At 52.9% G+C, this 15,666-nt stretch overlaps 1 protein-coding gene across 3 annotated transcripts in view; it reads right to left on the bottom strand.

Annotated features, from left to right (window-relative positions):
* Nucleotides 1–6,668: 6,668 nt before the first annotated feature.
* Ephb3 (EPH receptor B3) overlaps nucleotides 6,669–15,666 on the bottom strand; it is an 18,189-nt gene continuing 9,191 nt past the window's right edge. For 2 of the 3 annotated variants that reach the window (XM_031363488.1, XM_031363489.1), the window contains exons 3-16: nucleotides 14,950–15,622; nucleotides 12,609–12,764; nucleotides 11,602–11,952; nucleotides 11,354–11,478; nucleotides 11,019–11,178; nucleotides 10,826–10,934; nucleotides 10,471–10,523; nucleotides 9,447–9,569; nucleotides 9,098–9,345; nucleotides 8,461–8,676; nucleotides 8,197–8,346; nucleotides 7,915–8,108; nucleotides 7,661–7,816; nucleotides 6,669–7,556 (exon numbers count right to left, since the gene is read on the bottom strand). In XM_031363488.1, coding sequence (XP_031219348.1) covers nucleotides 7,448–7,556; nucleotides 7,661–7,816; nucleotides 7,915–8,108; nucleotides 8,197–8,346; nucleotides 8,461–8,676; nucleotides 9,098–9,345; nucleotides 9,447–9,569; nucleotides 10,471–10,523; nucleotides 10,826–10,934; nucleotides 11,019–11,178; nucleotides 11,354–11,478; nucleotides 11,602–11,952; nucleotides 12,609–12,764; nucleotides 14,950–15,622 — 2,823 coding nt within the window. In that variant the 3' untranslated portion in view covers nucleotides 6,669–7,447. The remainder of the gene's footprint in view (nucleotides 7,557–7,660; nucleotides 7,817–7,914; nucleotides 8,109–8,196; nucleotides 8,347–8,460; nucleotides 8,677–9,097; nucleotides 9,346–9,446; nucleotides 9,570–10,470; nucleotides 10,524–10,825; nucleotides 10,935–11,018; nucleotides 11,179–11,353; nucleotides 11,479–11,601; nucleotides 11,953–12,608; nucleotides 12,765–14,949; nucleotides 15,623–15,666) is intronic. The other variant, XM_031363490.1, reaches the window with a different exon arrangement.

Raw genomic sequence — 15,666 nt, 5'->3', positions numbered from 1 at the left:
AGCATTCAGGAGGCAGAGGCAAATGGATTGTGGGGCAGTAGTCTGTGCAGGCAACCTGGTCCTGGTGGAGCAAGAGGTCTGGAACCCCAGAGACCCGGTGGGTGGTAATTTCTGCCATCATGGGACAGAAAGTGTTTGACCATGCCTCCTGGATCCCTGGCTCCTGTTGCAGTCACAGCCCCCACAGATCCCTGCAGGAGAGGTGTGTGATATTGGTCATGTATTAGCAGCACCAAGCCTTCTTACATTCAAATAGATTCCCCAAGCTCTCAGCCCAAACCAACGAGAAGTACCTGCTCTGGAACCTGAATCACCCCCAAAACGGTATATAAATCCTATCCAGGGAATGAAAGGTGTGTGAGATCGACTCCAATGTCTGAACCTTTGTTCTAAGAGCCGTAACACTTGGGGAAGAGGTCTACTCTCCTCAAACGTGGCCTGAAGCTACGCCGCACTCCTTACCCAACTCAGGGCAGGGCGGCATGGAGTAACTGAGTGACCTGGAAAGCACTGCAGAGACGGCAGTGGCGGCAGAGACGGAGGTGGCAGAGACAGAGGTGAAGCCAACTGCAGCAGTAGAAGAGGCAGAAGTGACTTCTCCCTGCCCATGTTCCCTTCCCTTCTCAGGAACTCTTGCACCGGGCAGGGGCAGAGATCTCCGTGAAAGCCTCTGGTACACAGGCCCACAGTGGATCTCCATGAGTTCAAGGCTAGCCTGGTCTACAGAGCAAGTCCCAGGACAGCCAAGGTTACACAGAGAAACCCAGTCTTGGGGTGGGGGAGAAGGAAAGAAGGAAGGAAGGAAGGAAAGGAGGAAGGGAGGGAAGGAGGGAGAAAGGGATGAAGGGAGAGAGGGAGGGAAGGAGGGAACAAGCAAAGAAAAGAAAACCTCCCTGTTGAGTTGTTGGCTAGGGAAGCTGCCAGGACCCACAAACCATAAAGGCTATTGCTACTGCTACGGGTTGTAGCAGACTAGATGGTAAGACCCTATTGTTGAAGACACCACATTTGTGTGCTTTACTATAGGACATGGAGAAGTTAAGCTGGAACTCAACTGGAAACTTGCACATTGCTAGTTGGCTTTCCTAATGCCAGAGGTGGCCATGCAGGCTGCTGGTGGCGAGCTGTCACCAACATTCCTGCTTGGCTATGGACCCTTTGTGTTAAATACTTGCATGCCTGGCGAGACTTGCCTGATTGTGCAGTAGTGGTTCAGCTGTCATGGGTAAGACCAACAGCCTTCTGACTGGACTCCACAAGAGAGTTCTCATCTGGTCCTAAGTCCCAATGAGGAAGCAAACTCTCTGGGTATATTGGATGGATGTGATGTGCCTGTGGAACTACCTTGTAAGCATGTGTTTACCCCCATAGATCACTGTTGTTACCAGCCCCAACTTATAACCACCGGTGAAGCTAAGAACAAGTGGCAGTGTGTCTTAGTAACCTATTTCTTAGCCATAGGCAGGCATCTATAGTCACTCCTTCCAATGCTCAGGGATTGTTGCAGAAGAGGGTGTAGAAAGGACATATAAACCAGAGGAAGGGGTGGAGCATTGTGTAAAATAAAACATTGTTTTCGGAGAGAGTAAAACACTGCCCCCTGCAGTGCATCTCTTTAAGCAAGGAAGTAAACAACAACAACAACAACAAAATAGCTTCAAGAAATCCCTGAAACTGAGCAGACTCACTAGGTCCCTTCCTGCAGAGTAAAGAAATCCCATCTGTCCAGAAGACACTCAGCTGAGCTGAGCTGCAAAGAGCTCAGGCTAGATGCCTGGAAGAAGCAGAAAGCAGCTAGCTGCCTGGAAGGGTTGTTTGGAAGAGTCCCCTCCCACTTGTTGAGCTGTTTGCAGGCTGTGCAGTGTGTTCCAGTTCCTAGCTTCGTGAGCTGTCATCCATGCTGGGGTGGGCTTTTGGGAGGCAGTTATTTTTTTTGAATCATTTCTGCTCCCGTAAGTAACCTTTCACCCATATTATTGTAAATAATCTCAATAAGTCTCACTGCGTCACCAAGTTGGACTTTGGTGGTATCCATATTTTGGTCTGTCATGGGTTTCCTCTCTGGGCTAAGGAGATGAATATCTTGTCTCTCCAGGAAAAGTTTTGTCATACAACAGAAGGCAGCACACACGTATCTCACTTAGCTAAAAGTACTACCCAAAGGTCTCCAATGGCAGGAGACCTTGGTGAGAGCCTTTTCAGAACGTGCAGTAAGTATTTCAGAAAACTAAAAGAGGAGATATTCCTATGAACGGAAGCATGTACCTCGGAAGGCATGAATGAGCTCGGAGGGCATGAATGAGCTAGTAAAATTTGCCTCGGTGACTGCTCAGGAATGTTCCTGGAAATCAGCAAAGCAAGAAAAGGGTAGCCAGAGAGACTGGAATGGGAATGTTGATTTGCCTAATCTATGATGAATGAGGATATAAGTGTGGTCTAGAAGGGACTGCCATTGATGGGGAGGTTTAGGGACTAGAGATATTTGAAATAAGACAGGAAAAAGCAGGTGAGAGCCTTGGTTTTCAGAGTGGCAGTTCTGGAAGAAGCTGGCCAAAGGCTGGCAGGATTCACATGGAGCACAGTATTCTGAGAAGGCAGGAGGCCACTGGAGATGAACAGCTAGCATCCAGGTGTGAAAGCCATGGGTCTGGAGCCAAAACCAATCTGGTCTATCAGGTACTGAGTCTCAGAAGCCCAACTGCGACTAAATGGTAAAAATGGGAAGATGTCAATAATGGAGGTGCCCTCAAATTAAGTGGAAGGGCTGTGTGGAGAACTGTGGCCTGGCCTGGGGACTATGGTGGAAAAAGTAGCAGGGTGTCTGTGTATAGAGGGGCAATGGAGTCTGGGGAAAGCCAGCTCCAGTTTCCACACACGCAGGTGTCCTTCCACGATCTACCAAGACTTGCTCTACGTTTTCCACCTACCCCAAGTTCGGTTTCCATAGCAAAGAAAGGGTTTGGGGAAAGAGCTGCCTTCCACCAGCCTTCCCTCCAGTCTCCGTCCCCAGGTAGGCTGGGCCTTGCAGATTGACGTCACAGCACACATCTATCCAGAACCTGAGTCTGTTTTCATTCCTTCTCCATGAGCTGGGAATGACTAATGAGAAACAAGAGAGAAGGGCATGGAAGAGAAGCGGAGGAGGGAGAGCCTTCTCACTCTGCATGTGCCTCAGGCTAGTGCCTACTCCACTCCTGGCCTGTGCTCCTGGCAAGTACCCTCTGCACCTGGCTGCTCAGCGCCTCCAAAAGACAAACACTGTGGCAACCCTTGCCTGCCTGGAGCCCACTCCCCGAGGCAGACACTACTGTAAGTGCCATCAGGTGCAGCATTTCTAGACTCCCTGGGCTCCCTTTCAAGTTATCCTGACACAGTACAAAGAACACAGAATTGTGGACAATCTGATTTGGGCCTGGCTAATGACTGCCTCTTGCATTCCTGGACTCTCCTGTGAGCTCTTCCACAGACAGAATAGAAATATGTACTCAGAAAGTCATAGACAAATGTTCCTTGTAGCCTCAAGGAAGAGCAGAAGGCTACAAAAGCCAAGTGGCAGGCCCAAGGAAGACTGAAATTGCTGGATCAAATGTCCACGACTGGCACTCTAGGCAGACAGAAGTGGGTGGCCCCAGTTCTTAGCTCCCTCACTGGAACTAGAACTGGTTTGTAGAGGAAGCTACACCCCCACCTGTGCCACAGGTGTGTGATGAATAAGTGAATGAGGGTATGGATGGAGAATGCTCAAAGTCAGACACTAGAAGATCAGACACACAGAAGCATCCTGATGGTCATGGGGGGGCCCCAGCTCCCTCTGCTGGGCATCCCATAACTAGTGAGAGCCCCCAGTCTTGCTGATGGGGTCCCACAAAACTCAACTTTCCTTCTGTGGCATTTCTTGACTTGTAATCGTGCGCTGCCCTTTCTGTGGTTGTTTAAATGGCATCCCTGCCATTCTTTCAGTTCCCGGAAGCATTTGGCTCCCCTTGCAGTGAATTTAGTGCCCATCCTTAGTACTGCAGTGTGGTAGTAAACATCCAACAAATGCTTGACCAATGAATCCCTACAGCTCCACCCTCAGCTACTTGCTCTTAACCAGCTTCTTAACTCTTACTGATTTTAAACTACCCAGGTCCCAGCAGTCCACCCGGGGCAGGGCTGGGCTAACCCTGCAGCTCCGTATCCCTCAATGGGATACCTTTCATTGCTCCTTTAGCTTCTTCACTTTTTCCTCCAGCGATTGAGGCTGGCATAACTCCCAGTGCCTTGCTGTATTTGACCTTGTTACAAACCAAGCACTATCCACCATTTTTCTGCCAGCTTCTATATTTTCTTCAAGTTTCACATTAATAAATAATAGTAACAATAAAAAGGAGCTAACATTTCTTAGCAACCTGAATACAGATGTTACATTTATTAATGCGATTGAGCATTTGTAACATTGTCACGGGATGGAAAGATTCATATACTTCTTACAGATGATGGCTCTGATGTTAACCTGCTTAGTGCACGTGTGAGAGAAGGGGGGGAATGTCTTTTGCTCCACACTTGCCTGGGCTCTGTGTTGCCTGCGCTCCCTACTATACTACACTACCCCAGGTCTTACTCAGCACCTGGCCTCTGCAGGAAAGGGCCTCCCCCACAGGCTTCTCTTTTAAATCATTGACTGGGGAGAGCTAATCTTCTGCCCCAGAGTGTGTAATTAACAAAGACTAGACAGACTGAATACGACCGCCCGCCTGTACCCCCAACTCCTTATCTGCCTGTAGGGAAGCTAGACCCCTCCTGGGGTGCTCTCTCTTCCTCTGCCAAGGTCCTGCCTCCCTTGCTACTTTGTTCTGAGGTTCTAGGGTCTGAATGCATCCTCTGGACAAAACACCAGTTGGCTCTATCAGCTGGCAGGAATGCAGTGGGCCTTGCAGGCCCCTCCCCTCACTATTTCTGAGTCCTGGGAAACCCTGCAGGTACACAGGCTAAGGGGGGAGGCTAGGGTGGACCCACAGACTGTGGGCATGAAAACTGGTAATGTAAGTGGCAGGTGGGTAATGGAACGGCCTTGAGTGCATGTGCCCTGGCTGTGATTCCACCGAGAGTGGCAGGAGACAGTTGTGAGTGCAAGAGAAGACATCTGCACCCCGTAAAGAAAGAAATGCAGGGTTCAGTGGGTTGGACACAGCCAGCAGAGCACTGGCTTAGGCTCAAGTTCCCCCTGCAGATCCTGGCCTCGCTCTGTGGGTGGATCTCCATGGTCAGCATTGTGGGGGTGGGGCAATGGAGAAATTACCCAGGAGACAGGAGCCACAGACTTCTTACTGACCCAGAGGGCCACCCTCCCAAGAGTAGGAAGCAGGATTGGGACCTGTGAGCTCTCAGCAAGGGGATGCCACCCATGCCCACATTCCTTGTCCTGTACCCATATGCCCCCACACCACTGACAGCTTTGGATGACAGAGAAGTTCCTGCCCACCCCTTCCCTGGAGCACAGGGGCTGCTGAAGCTCCACGCGGTGGGTGTGCCCCCCTCACGGTGAGTATCTACTGCAGGACTCTGGGCACTGAATGCAAGGGGTAGAAGGGCAGTCTTGAGGGCCTGTCCGCCAGGGATTGGTGAAGGCACCGCGGAGAAATGAGCAACTTTCCAATTCCCGGACTGCCTGCCTTTAGAAGTTAGCTGAGTCCTTATAGACCTGCCCCCACCTAAGTTTCCAGGAAGCCCTGCTCCACCTGGAGGCCATAAAACACCAGACAGAGGTGGCCACACTTGACTACCCCCTCCCCCACATGTACATACCCATGCTTCTAGGCCTACCCGGCTTCTCCCAATGAAGGGCACTCTAAGTTAGGATTCACGGGTATTTCAGAAACCTGTTCTAGGCAGCACCTATGGTTACCCTGGGAGGATCACATCTGTTATACCCTGCCCACTTTTGTTTGTTGGTCCAAAGGGACCTGCATTTCTTTCCCCATGAGGATGTCCTCCCCTGCATTCTCACCCTGCCACCCAGGCTGTGTATTACTTCCTCAAGCCCATTCCGTCACCCAGGACCATGTATGTCCCTTACTCATTTTCATGTCCTGACACGCGTAAGTCTTCCTTTGACTCCAGAGACTTTTGACCTCTTCCGGGCCCTTGTTACGTATCTCCCAAGCCTTTCCAGTGTGGAGGCTGTCTATAGACAGGGGTTTCCAGCCTCTGCCTCTAGTGCTGGCTGAGGACTGTGGTCAAGTTACTAAACATCTCCCTCTTCTCCTGGCTGGGTTACTGAGTTGAAATAAGATGTGGATGTAAATTCGGCTTTGGCTCCAAGACTGGGGCCACTCAGTGCTTAGTGAAGAGGAGCCATACTGGGATCCTGGGGACTGATTAACCCTCTGAACTCTCCCTCAGGGGTGCTACAGAACACCATGCAGATGTCAGAGCCTGTCCCTGAGCCACAGAAGCAAGGAACTGGAGGATGGCTTGCTTGTCCCAGTTCATGTGCCACTTCTGAGAATTCTGTTAGATGCCCAAAGCAATGGGGCTGAACTACAGGAGAAATCAGGCCTGGATAGGCCTCAGTGTAGTTTCCCACTGACCCCGGGGAAGTTGTGAAGGTCTAGAAGCCAGGGATATTGACATGAGGAAATCAGGGAAACCTACTTTGGGAGGAGGAATGAGAAGGGGCAAGAGAGTCAGTCGTCTTATTGCCTTTATTTCGCTGTCTGCCCAGCTGGCCCCACTACAGGGCACAGAGCCAAGCTTGTACACACTCATGCTCTCTGTACAGGCAAGCATGTGCACAACACACACATACATACTCCCAGCCCCGTCTTTCACACACACACACACACACACACACACACACACACACACACTCTGGCTCTCTGAGTCAGTCTCTGGGAGGCACAGGCTGCTTCTCAGCCTGCTCCCGCCTGCCCTTTTATGACAGCACCAAGGGTAGGCAGGGCCCTCAGCCCCCAAAAAGTCCCTGTGCAAACTGGAGGTACCAGCTGGCTTCAGGATGGGGCACCGTATTTCCCCATTCCCAGAGTCCCCTCTTCCACTTCCTGGGGGAGGGAGTACTCTCTGCTTACCTGGTGGGGTCAGACCCCTGCCAGGGCTGGGGCCTGAAGAACCCAGGCTTATCCCCACCCGACGCTACCAGGACCTCCACTACTGAAGCACAGCCAAATCTGAGTTGTGAAGATTCCCCACTGGCGAGCAGGCAGGCCTGGGCCCCGAGGCATCCGGGGAGGGGACATCACCCCCTCTTCTAATCCATCTTCAATATGAAGAGGTTTGGGGCACACTTCCTGGGAGGGAGCACAGGCCTGGAATAGTCACAGTTAGGGTCCTCTCTCGAACCTCCATCTTCTGGGCCACAGCCACAGGCCAGGCATCCAAAAGTCCAGCTGGCTGGTCAGAGTCCTTGTGCAGTCCCGGGGGGCATCCCCCTCATTGGAGCTGAGTGTCAGACCTGCACGGGCAGCGTCTGGTTCATCTGCAGCCGCATGTCCTGGATACTGCTGAGGATCTTCTTCTGGTGGCCAGCCAAAGTGACCCCAATCCTTAGCAGATCTCTAGAGACAGAAAAAAACAGTATTCAGCACCTTCCCTTCTACCCACTACACTGGGCTCAGCCAGAGCTCCTGTCCAGAGCTTGTACCTTGAGGGGTATACTTACTCTGCAGTCATCTGGGCCACCAGGTCAAAGGATGCAAACCCAGCACCAACAAAGCTCTCTTTATACCTCCCCATCTTGATGGCATCTAGCCAGTCACCCACAGTCGTGAAGGTCGTATAATCTGGGACCGTGCGGTCCAGGAGGGGCTGGGACATGCTGTGGGAAAAAAAAGAGAGAGAGAGAATGACCTGGCGCATCCAGCGAGCTAGGGAGTAGGGTTAGGGTTGCCAGCCAGTGGGAGCCAGGATACTAACCCAGATGGGGCACTGGCGATGACCTTGAGGCTGGCAGCATTGCGGATAAGTTTGTCTAGTGTGTTGACGATCTGAGAGAACTTGGGCCTGAGGTTCCGGTCCCGCACCCAACAGTCCAGCATGAGCTGGTGCAGCGCAGTGGGACAGTCCATGGGGGGTGGTAACCGATAGTCTTGCTCTACAGCATTGATGACCTGGATAATGGTAGGGAATCTGAAATGAGTTCCAGTCCACATCCCACCAATTCCCACCAGGCCACCACTCTCCCTCAGCCCCACTCACATCCTGGTTGCTCATGTCCCAGTAGGGTCGCTCTCCGTAGCTCATGACCTCCCACATGACAATCCCGTAGCTCCAGACATCGCTGGCAGATGTGAATTTCCGATAGGCTATGGCCTCCGGGGCGGTCCAGCGGATAGGGATCTTCCCACCCTGGTAGTGGGGGGACATACCCTTCACCTTGTGACTCAACGATGACCCCGAGCCCTGACCCCCTGCTTGGCCAGCCCTCACCTCCCGCAAATCCCTCTCAGTTGCTTTCTGTACCAGGGAGCTGGTGTACGTGGGGTCTGAGGGGTCATCCTCCAGGAAGCGGGAGAGGCCAAAGTCAGAGACTTTGCAGACCAAGTTGCTGTTGACAAGGATGTTGCGGGCAGCAAGGTCACGGTGCACGTAGTTCATCTCAGACAAGTACTTCATGCCGGCAGCAATGCCCCGCAACATGCCCACAAGCTGGATGACCGTGAACTGTCCATCATTGAGCTGGGGGCAAGCGGTAGGCTTAGTGGGGCCTGCTGCCTCCCCCACAGGCCCACGGCTTGCCTACCTGTTCTCTCTAAGCCTTGCAGTTTGTGTCCAGAATTTGCTGAATGGAGACAGCTGTTAGCTGCCCTACTAGGTGTCATGAATCTTGTCTACAACATCCCAGTGTTTCTTATGAGTACTTAGTATTACCAGCCCTAGTTAATAACTGAGGTAGATGAGACTAGGAAAGATGAGTATCTCGCTGGATTTAGACCACATAGACCGGAAGAGCAGAGTTGGTACTGGAGGCCCAGCTATTTCTCTGTACCAGGCTACCTTTAAACTAAATATGTGTAGACTATGAATAGAGTTTCTGACTTGGTGGTGGGGGCCTGACCTAGTTCTCTGGAGGAAGAAGAGGAATGGAGCTAGCTCTTACCCGTAGGAAGGAGTCCAGGGCACAGTTCTCCATGAACTCAGTGAGGATCATGACTGGACGACTTTTGGTGACCACACCCTCTAGACGGATTATATTGGGATGGTCAAACTGACCCATAATGGAAGCCTCACTTAGGAAGTCCCGCCGCTGCCTCTCCGTGTATCCCACCTTCAGCGTCTTGATGGCCACGAACACCTCCCGGCGGCCGGGCAGTTTCAGCCGACCCCGGCACACTTCCCCAAACTCCCCTGCGGAGCACAGCACAGGTCACATGGCATTGCTGGGATCTTCCCAGCATTTCACCCATCTCCACCTTGCAGGACCACTTGCTCTCAGGTTAACTACTTACCAGCTCCAATCACCTCCTCGATCTTGACGCAGGACACATCTATCTCCTTGGCGAACTCTCGGACAGCCTCATTGGGATCCTCATAGGTAAAGGGGTCAATGTAAACTTTCATCCCGGGAGCAACTACAGGGAAAAGAGGTGGACTTCAAGCCATAGGCAGGAGCTCATTTGCAGGGACCAGCCAGATTGGGTGCACTCTGGATAGCCTCTCTGCTGAGTCTGCCCCATCCTCTGGGCCGTGCCCTGGTATCTGCCCCTCCCCCACGAGAATGCCGGGGAACCACATGAGCTAGACGCTCAGGATTCCAGTCTTTCTCCCTCGTCTCTCATCATGTTCAAACTTCTTTCCAGTTCATTCTTCCCTTTACTCCTTCCCACTGCCCAGCCTTGTCCAGGCCTTCAACACTATTGCAATAGCCTCCTCGCTGGGCTCTCTGCCTCTGCACTTTTCTCACCCAGCTGCCCCGTGTTCCTGGAACAATATGTCCACTGTCTTTCTCCTCACCTAAGAGCCTTCCCAATTACCAGCAGTAGAGTCAAGTCCAAACTCTTCCTGCTGTTTAGGACCCTCCAAAGGGCTGGCCAGAGTTCTCCGCCTGGCATTCTCACGGCTGTCAAACCAATCTTCTCACTACCCCCACAGCCGGGCACACAGCCGGGCAGTCCACACCCATCACTTCCTTTCAGAGGCTTCTTGAGCCAGGAATGTTCCCCTGCCCCAAACCCTGTTCATTCTACCGCTTCCTGTAGGAAGCCTTCCTCTTTGAACTCTTAGTGTCCTTTGCCACAGGAATTAACACCTAATTGTTTCCTGTGTGTGTGATACTTTGTTTCTACAGGACTTACTGTCTTTGGGAGAGGGGTTACATCTTGTTACATCTTAAGACCCTGGGACTAGCAAACAAGGGAGAGCTCAGGGGACCAGTTGCACTAGAAGCAGCCGGGTCAGAAGAATGAAGTTGGAGGGGAGAGAATCGGCTCTAAGGCTACAGGAGCTGGAGACTTGGGACAGAGAGACACTCACTGTATTGCTGCAGCTTCTCCGTGTATTCTGCATCAGGGCCATGGCGCTGCTTCCTGCAGGGGCAGAGCAGAGGAGGCCTAAGGCAGAGTGCTATAGCTCCCTCCGTTCATGGGACCCTGGAACCCACAGACAAGCCAAGGATGGGAACCCATGGCTGGTGGTCAGAGTCACTCCCGAGTCTCTGGGTAGGGGTTGGAGTCCCTGAGAGTAGGGCAATGCTACAGAAGATGGGGTGGGTTGGAGTAGGCCCTCCCTGGCAAGGAAAGGGCCCAGGATGGCTGTGGCTGTGAAGGGAGGTGATGGTTTATGAGTGTGGCAGGGGAGCCTAAGTCAGTCTGTGGGGCAGCAACGGTACCTGAGGCAGACAAGAGCGATGACCACGATGACCACCATGAAGACAAACCCAGCTACTGTGGATCCCACAATGAGGGGAAGCTGCTCTTGAAGCTGCTGGGCACCTGAGCCTGTAGGTCAAGGATGAACGATGAGTGAAGGAATCTGAAAGCTGAGCCGGGGCAGGGACTGGCATGTGGTAGGATGGGGTGTACCTCTTTCACTTGTGGTCTCAAACTCAGCTGGGCGGCTATACTGTCCGTAACCTGCTACCGTGCGAGCCCGGACCTGAACGATGTAGCGGGCATCGGGCTGCAGCCCGTCCAGTTGTACAGAGTTCTTCTGGCTGGTTACAGTGGAGGCGATGCCTTTACTCTGCAATGCCATGAGAATGGAGGCATCCTCGGGTGAGTCTAGACCCAACTGACCCCCAACTATCACCAGGCTCACCCTGTGCTGAGGCTCTGATCCCAAAGGCATTTAATGCTATCTGGGTGTAGTCTTGTCCCCGTGTAGCCCCCAGCCTCTGCCTGCCCCTGGAGATTCTGACCTTCTCAAAGTACTTCATCTCATAGTCCAAGATGACTCCATTAGGCCGCTCTGGGGGTGCCCAGGACAGGGTCAGGCTGCTCCCCGAGCTGCTATGCAGGTGGAGTGTAGGCACTTCTGATGGGGCTGGAGAAGAGAAGAGGACTAAGAACTCCTGGGCCCAGGCATCCTCCGTAAAGTTCAGTTCCCACAAGAGCCCTCTGTATCCAGGGCAAGATGACCCACATCCCCTCTTTAGCCCCTTCTCACCAGCCTGGTTGGTGGTGATATTCACAGATGCATAGCGGGGTGGCAAAGGACTTTTGCCTGAGACACCGTTGACAGCCTGCACCTCAAAGGTATAGCGTGTGTGGGCCAACAGGTGGCTGATGTGGACCCTGCGCTCCGTCAGGCCCAGCTGCCGAGGCACAAACTCTACGTTGTCGTCACAGCGTGAACAGGTTGCCGGAGCCCCAGTCCCAGAGCTCCCTCGGCACTTCTTGCAGATAACATTATAAAGGAGGTCATCTCGTCCGCCAAGGTCCCGGGGCTCACTCCATTCGAGGATCAGCGAGGTCTCATTCACATTGGAGATCACACCCCGGGGTGGAGACGGCACCGCTTTGGGAGCATAAAGGAGAAATGAGTTTGGGGCCCAGGAGCACCCTTCTGCCTACTCATCCCACCGCTGTCAATGATCTTTCTGTACTTCCTCATTGGGGTAACAAGACTCCTGTTCACCCATCAAGATTCAGTGCAATGTTACCTCCTCCTAGAAACCTATCTTGATTGTCTTCTCCCGCCCTCCATACCTAATAACGCCATTCCTAGCACTTAGCATATTACATGGCCGTTACCTGTTTTTTTGCAATTTGGTGCTAATAAGCTCTTTAGTGACAACATCTCACTTTCTTTTACATCCCCTGCACCTGGCACACCAGAGGGGAGGACAGGAAGAGAGCAGGATAGCACAGCCTTAGGTTGTGGCTAGAGCTGGGCAGAGTGTGCAGCAGACAAAGGAGCGATGAGCTGGGGGAGGTCCTAGGCGACTCCCGACGTCTGCTAGCAGCTAGAGGGATCTTGTTAGAATGCCAGCAGATGAACAAGCCAGCTGAGCTAGATTCTAGTTCACGGGCAATCACCTCCTGGTGACAACCTGAGTGTCTCATCTAACTCCACTGAGCTCCAGTTTCCTCATCTAGGAGGGGTTATCTCACTGATATAGGCTCTTTAAGGAAGGAAAGGCCTGCTGAAGCAGAGCGTAGGAGCTCACGTACTGGTGCACGCGCTGTCCGCTGTGTCTGAGTCCGCACGGTAGAAGTTATTATGGCAGGTGCAGATGCTGGCCGCTGGCGAGGTGGTGCGGCTATTGGGGGGACAGGGGAGGCAGGGCCCTTCTCCTTGCTTTGCCTTGTAGCTCCCAGGGGGACAGGCTGCAAGAGAAAAGAGGATGACACATACTTACCTCCCTCTTCTGAGAGAACCTGGCCTTTTCCAGCCTATGTCTTAACCCCTCCAACTCCCAGACCATGGGGGAAATGCTGGTATTGCCTAACTCCAGCTACAAAGGGCTCTTTTGCCTCACAGAAATCCACCTCAGCAGATCCCTCTTCACTTCCTCCCCTTTCCCCCAGTGCCTTGAAAGATGTTAGCCCATCGCCTGGACAGTCTGGACTTGTTGAGGCAGGGCAGAGGGAAGAGGAAGAGGAGGGGATGGGAAGAGACCACCAATGAGCTTCAGCCCTGTACTCTGCTGAGAGGGCCCAGCCTTCCCTAGTGCTCTGGGAGAGGAATTCTTGAGAGCCTCAGGGATGCTGCCCTAGCCAAGGCTAAGGGCTTCTCAGCAGGGCAAACCTCTTCCCCACCACCAAGGAGCAGGACAGGGGTGAGGAAAGACGGGGTAAGAAAAAAACGGTTAGAAGGCTGAGGTCACCTGGAGTTCAAAGGCCTCGAAGCCTCCCAGGGGACCTGTCCCAAATGAGGCCAGAGCCTGGGGTGCCTGGACACTTCTCATCTCTTCTGCAAACCATATTCAGCCCCTATGGCATGAGCTCTGCCCGTTCCTCATGTGTCGGGTGGCCATAATATTTATTATTCAAAAATCAGAATATTTAAGGAGTGACAGGGGACACTAGGATTGATAGGATAATGGGCATAACTGGAGACTGTCCTGGACACACTAAAGAGGCTTGTCAGTCTACCCATGTGGTGACCTCTGGAGAGGGTCACCGAGCTTTGCGATGCCTGTAGCTGAGGCTGTGCCCGTCTTTACAGTTTAATCTCCCCTCACGAAGGTGATATTCCATCCTAGATCTTTGAACCAGTGGGGGAGGGGGCAGAGGCCAGGCCAGCCTGGTTGCTATGGGAACCAGCCTGCACTTCCTGCCAGAGACCTGCAGAATGTTAGCCCCTCTTCGGGCTGTCAGGCTCATCACCCCCGCCCGCTTTCCACACTTGGGAAGAGGAAGTTTCCAGTAGGTTCTTAAAGAGAAGCAGAGAGGCCAGTGAGGCAACCCAATACTGGGCCTCGTGAGGCAGGCCAGGTTGATGGTCCAGCCCCCTCACAGAGGGCTATGATAAGAGCCATTTTCCGCTCTGGGAGGTATGGTCACAAGTCCCATGGAGAAACGGGCAGACGGAAGAGACAAGACCCTCACGCCTTGGGTGTGAAGATTTAATGCCAGTTCCTACATTCCTTAGCTGGGAGGCCTACAGTACAGAATCTCCCTAAGACTCAATGTTCTTGTTGGTAAAATAAGGAGAAAACTAGCAATCACTCTACAAGGTAGTGGTAAGGCTTAAAAGAGAATGCCCCATCAAGAGGATTTCACAGTAAGCTGGGAAGCCAGTATATCATGAGGTTTTAGGAGACTCAGCAAGTCTCTAGTCCCCCTAGTGAATAGGGCTTGAAGAATCCCTGCTCTCCTTGTGTCTCCACACTCCTGGGACCAGTGGCTCCCATCAGACGGTGACATGAGGTCTTAGGGCAGGACATCACTTACTTATGCCCAGTTTGCATGAGGGAGCCACAGATAGCATGATTAAGTGACTTGCACAGGCTCACGGAAGTAGTTAAGTTGAGGACTAGAGGGACTTCTGGCCTCTAACTACTGTACCAGACACACTGCCTCCCAAGAAACCTTACAGCAAAGAGATGCCTGCAGCAGTAGCATCAACCTGGCTCTTGAGAGCCCCTCTAGAACTTCCAAGGTGAAGTCTACATTGGAGACAGGACCAAGCCTCAAAAGTCCGTCCAGGTTCGCACTGCTCACTAGTCAAGCATGCACAAGGTCTTCCACTCTTTTCATTTAAAGCCCCCATTTCTCTTGCTCCTCCTCTCCCTCACTACCCCTTCTCTGGTGCTGGGGACTCCAAGGAGAGTCATGTGCATGCCAGGCTGGTACCCCACCACCGACTGTATCCTCAACTCCACTTTCCTCTTCTTTCCCCGAGTCACCTTTTCTCTCCCGTGTCCCTCTCTGTAAGACATTCTCTATTTCACAAGAGGCTGCCCTTCCCTTCCCTGCCCTCCAATCCACACCTGAGACCTTATCTAGTCAGATATGAAGCCCAGCTGCTGTCAGGCCTCCTTCCTCTCCTTCCTCAGGCCCCACTTACCACGGCACTGGGACTCCTTGGCGGCTGGCTCATGGCCAGTAGCGCAGGTGCAGGCACCAACGGGCACCATCCACTCCCCGTCGCCATTACAGTAGAGCTTGAGTGGTACAGATACCTCCACAGCGTTAGGGATGCAGGTGCCGGGGGCAATGACCAGCGATGTGGGCTCAGCCCCGGTGAGGGTCTCGGGGAAGAGAGCGAAGCCTGCAGTGGTGGATGCACACTTCTTGTAGAAGGCACGTACAGAGATGAGTGACATGCAGGCACCCTGGTCCTGGAAAGCCAAGTAGAAGCCAGCCTTGGAAAGCGGCCCGAAGCTTCGCACCTTGGTGTTGACGCGCCCGGCATCAAGCCGCGAGAAGCTCTCGTCTGGCGCAATGGTGTCCACTTTCACGTAAGGGTTCTCCATCCAGAAGGGAGAGGAGGCTGAAGCCGTATCGCTATCAGCCTCGTAGTAGAAAAGGTTGAAGGTTTCCTTGCAGGAGCCAGGGATGTTGGGGATGCTGTTGCAGTCTCTCACGGTGAACTTCAGCTCCACATAGACGCGCTGGACTTCCCGCCGCCAGATGAAGCCCGTGCGCAGCCAGTTGTTCTGGCTGGACTCGCGCACATTACACACCTGATACGTGCGGATAGGATTCATGGCTTCATCGTAGCCGCTCACTTCTTCCCACTGAGTGTGGAGCAAGTAAAAAAAAAAGAGAGAGAGAGGGGGGG

The sequence above is a fragment of the Mastomys coucha genome, unplaced genomic scaffold (genome assembly GCF_008632895.1).
Source record: "Mastomys coucha isolate ucsf_1 unplaced genomic scaffold, UCSF_Mcou_1 pScaffold12, whole genome shotgun sequence".
Classification (NCBI taxonomy): domain Eukaryota; kingdom Metazoa; phylum Chordata; class Mammalia; order Rodentia; family Muridae; genus Mastomys; species Mastomys coucha.
This window is presented reverse-complemented; position numbering and strand designations above follow the sequence as displayed.